The sequence below is a fragment of the Zingiber officinale genome, chromosome 10B (genome assembly GCF_018446385.1).
Source record: "Zingiber officinale cultivar Zhangliang chromosome 10B, Zo_v1.1, whole genome shotgun sequence".
Classification (NCBI taxonomy): domain Eukaryota; kingdom Viridiplantae; phylum Streptophyta; class Magnoliopsida; order Zingiberales; family Zingiberaceae; genus Zingiber; species Zingiber officinale.
In genome coordinates, this window is record NC_056005.1 from 2,791,408 (window position 1) to 2,793,221 (window position 1,814).

At 42.2% G+C, this 1,814-nt stretch overlaps 1 protein-coding gene across 1 annotated transcript; it reads left to right on the forward strand.

The window, feature by feature from the left end:
* Positions 1–419: 419 nt before the first annotated feature.
* LOC122030344 (TIR-only protein-like) lies at positions 420–1,529 on the forward strand. The gene is made up of 2 exons (XM_042589555.1): positions 420–1,050; positions 1,160–1,529. The coding sequence occupies exons 1-2, from the start codon at positions 512–514 to the stop codon at positions 1,245–1,247; spliced, it is 627 nt and encodes a 208-aa protein (XP_042445489.1). The 5' UTR covers positions 420–511; the 3' UTR covers positions 1,248–1,529.
* Positions 1,530–1,814: the final 285 nt, after the last annotated feature.

Genomic DNA, 1,814 nt, shown 5'->3' on the forward strand with positions numbered 1-1,814 from the left:
AGACCAGACGATCAGTCCATTTTTCATGATGTTTTTTTTAAATAATATTTTTAAAAAATATTTTCTGATTTTTAAAAAACCTCGGTCCCGCCCAGCCTGACCGTCGGATACGGTAGTTTACTTGTTCCCGTATCAGTACACATGGTTACGTATAACTAGACAGTAGTTTTCTTTTTATTAATAAAAAAAAAAATAAGAAAAATCAAAGTTTCACGGTCCTCCATTTGGAAGCAGTCTCCCTTCAAATTACCTCAATTCACACGTACTCGTTGGAAAATCAAAATCAAAGCTCAGACTCTTGTCGTCGTCGATCCATTCAAAGAAACATGTCTGTACCACTTCCCGTTCCTCGATCATGATGCTTATAAATTCCATACCACTTAACACATTGCACAACCAATTACTTCAGTATTAATTAGTTGAAGCGGAATTAACTACACAAATAATCCCACATCGATCAATTCATTCCACTAAAATCAATCCATTAATTCCTCTGTTTTATTGATTTGCCATGGCCGCGTCTTCCTTGCGCCGCGCTGTCGTCCCCTTCAGCGCCACCGCCTCGCGGGTCCTGGCCAGGAAATCAGTCGGCGCATTCGTGGCGGCGACGCGGAAGCCGACGAAGGCGCCGGAATGCACGCCGGGCGTAGAGGTGTTCCTGAGCCACCGCGGGGTCGACACCAAGAGCTCCGTGGCGGGGCTGCTGTACGACCGGCTGGTGCAGATGAACGTCCGGCCGTTCCTCGACAACCGGTCGATGGAGCCCGGCGACAAGCTGTACGAGTGCATCGACGAGGGAATCCGGCAGAGCAAGGTCGGGGTGGTCATCTTCTCCCGGCGCTACTGCGACTCCGTGTTCTGCCTCCACGAGCTGGCGATGATGGTGGAGGCCAACAAGAAGCTCATCCCCGTCTTCTGCGACGTCAAGCCGTCGGATCTCGTCGTGCTCGGCGACCCCGCCGCGCATTCGCCGGAGGATCTCAAACGCTACAACAGGGCGATCGCGGAAGCCAGGCGCACCGTCGGCTTGAACTTCGACTCCGAGAACGGGTAAACTTTAATTAATTTCCGATCGGTAATTGAAAATTTCCCTTATAATTTACTAATTAATCAACTCGAGTAATTAATTCTAATTTTCGGTGTCGATTTAATCGAACAGGAATTGGTCGGAGTTGGTGTCGAGGACGGCCAACATCGTGCTCAAGTGCTTGGAAGAGGAAAAGTCACGAAGACGTTCGAGCCACTGAAGACGCAGGCCGGATCCTCTCTACTGCAAGCTGTGATTCAAAGTATGGATTATTTTATTTATAGGTGAGATTTTATGGATCCTATCTATTATATAGATAGAGTTTATGAGATCTCATCTATTAGTAATTTAGTCCAAAAATGAATCAGGATTATGATCTAGAAGATCCCGGCTGAGTCGACGGCAGGTGCATGCAATTTATCGAATGCATGCATTCAGATTGAGTTATTTAATTGATGATTCTTTGTAATAAAACATTAACAATTTTTTGGTAAATAAATTATGGATAAATCAGAGAAAAACTACTAAATATAACTTTAATTTGTGTGTAATTTACATCTGTAAAAAAATTTTATTTTTACTCCCTGCATATAAAATTTTATTTACTTCAACTCTCCTTCATACAAATATTATTATCTAATTGTCTTTTTTTTAGATAAAAAAAATCTAAAAATAAGTATAATTCCTCTTAAATTCAGCACTTTAAACTAGAATCGAATATATTTTTTATCAAATTGAGCAAGATTTTTTTTCTACTTAATATAATTCCTCCTAAAAAGAGTCGGGA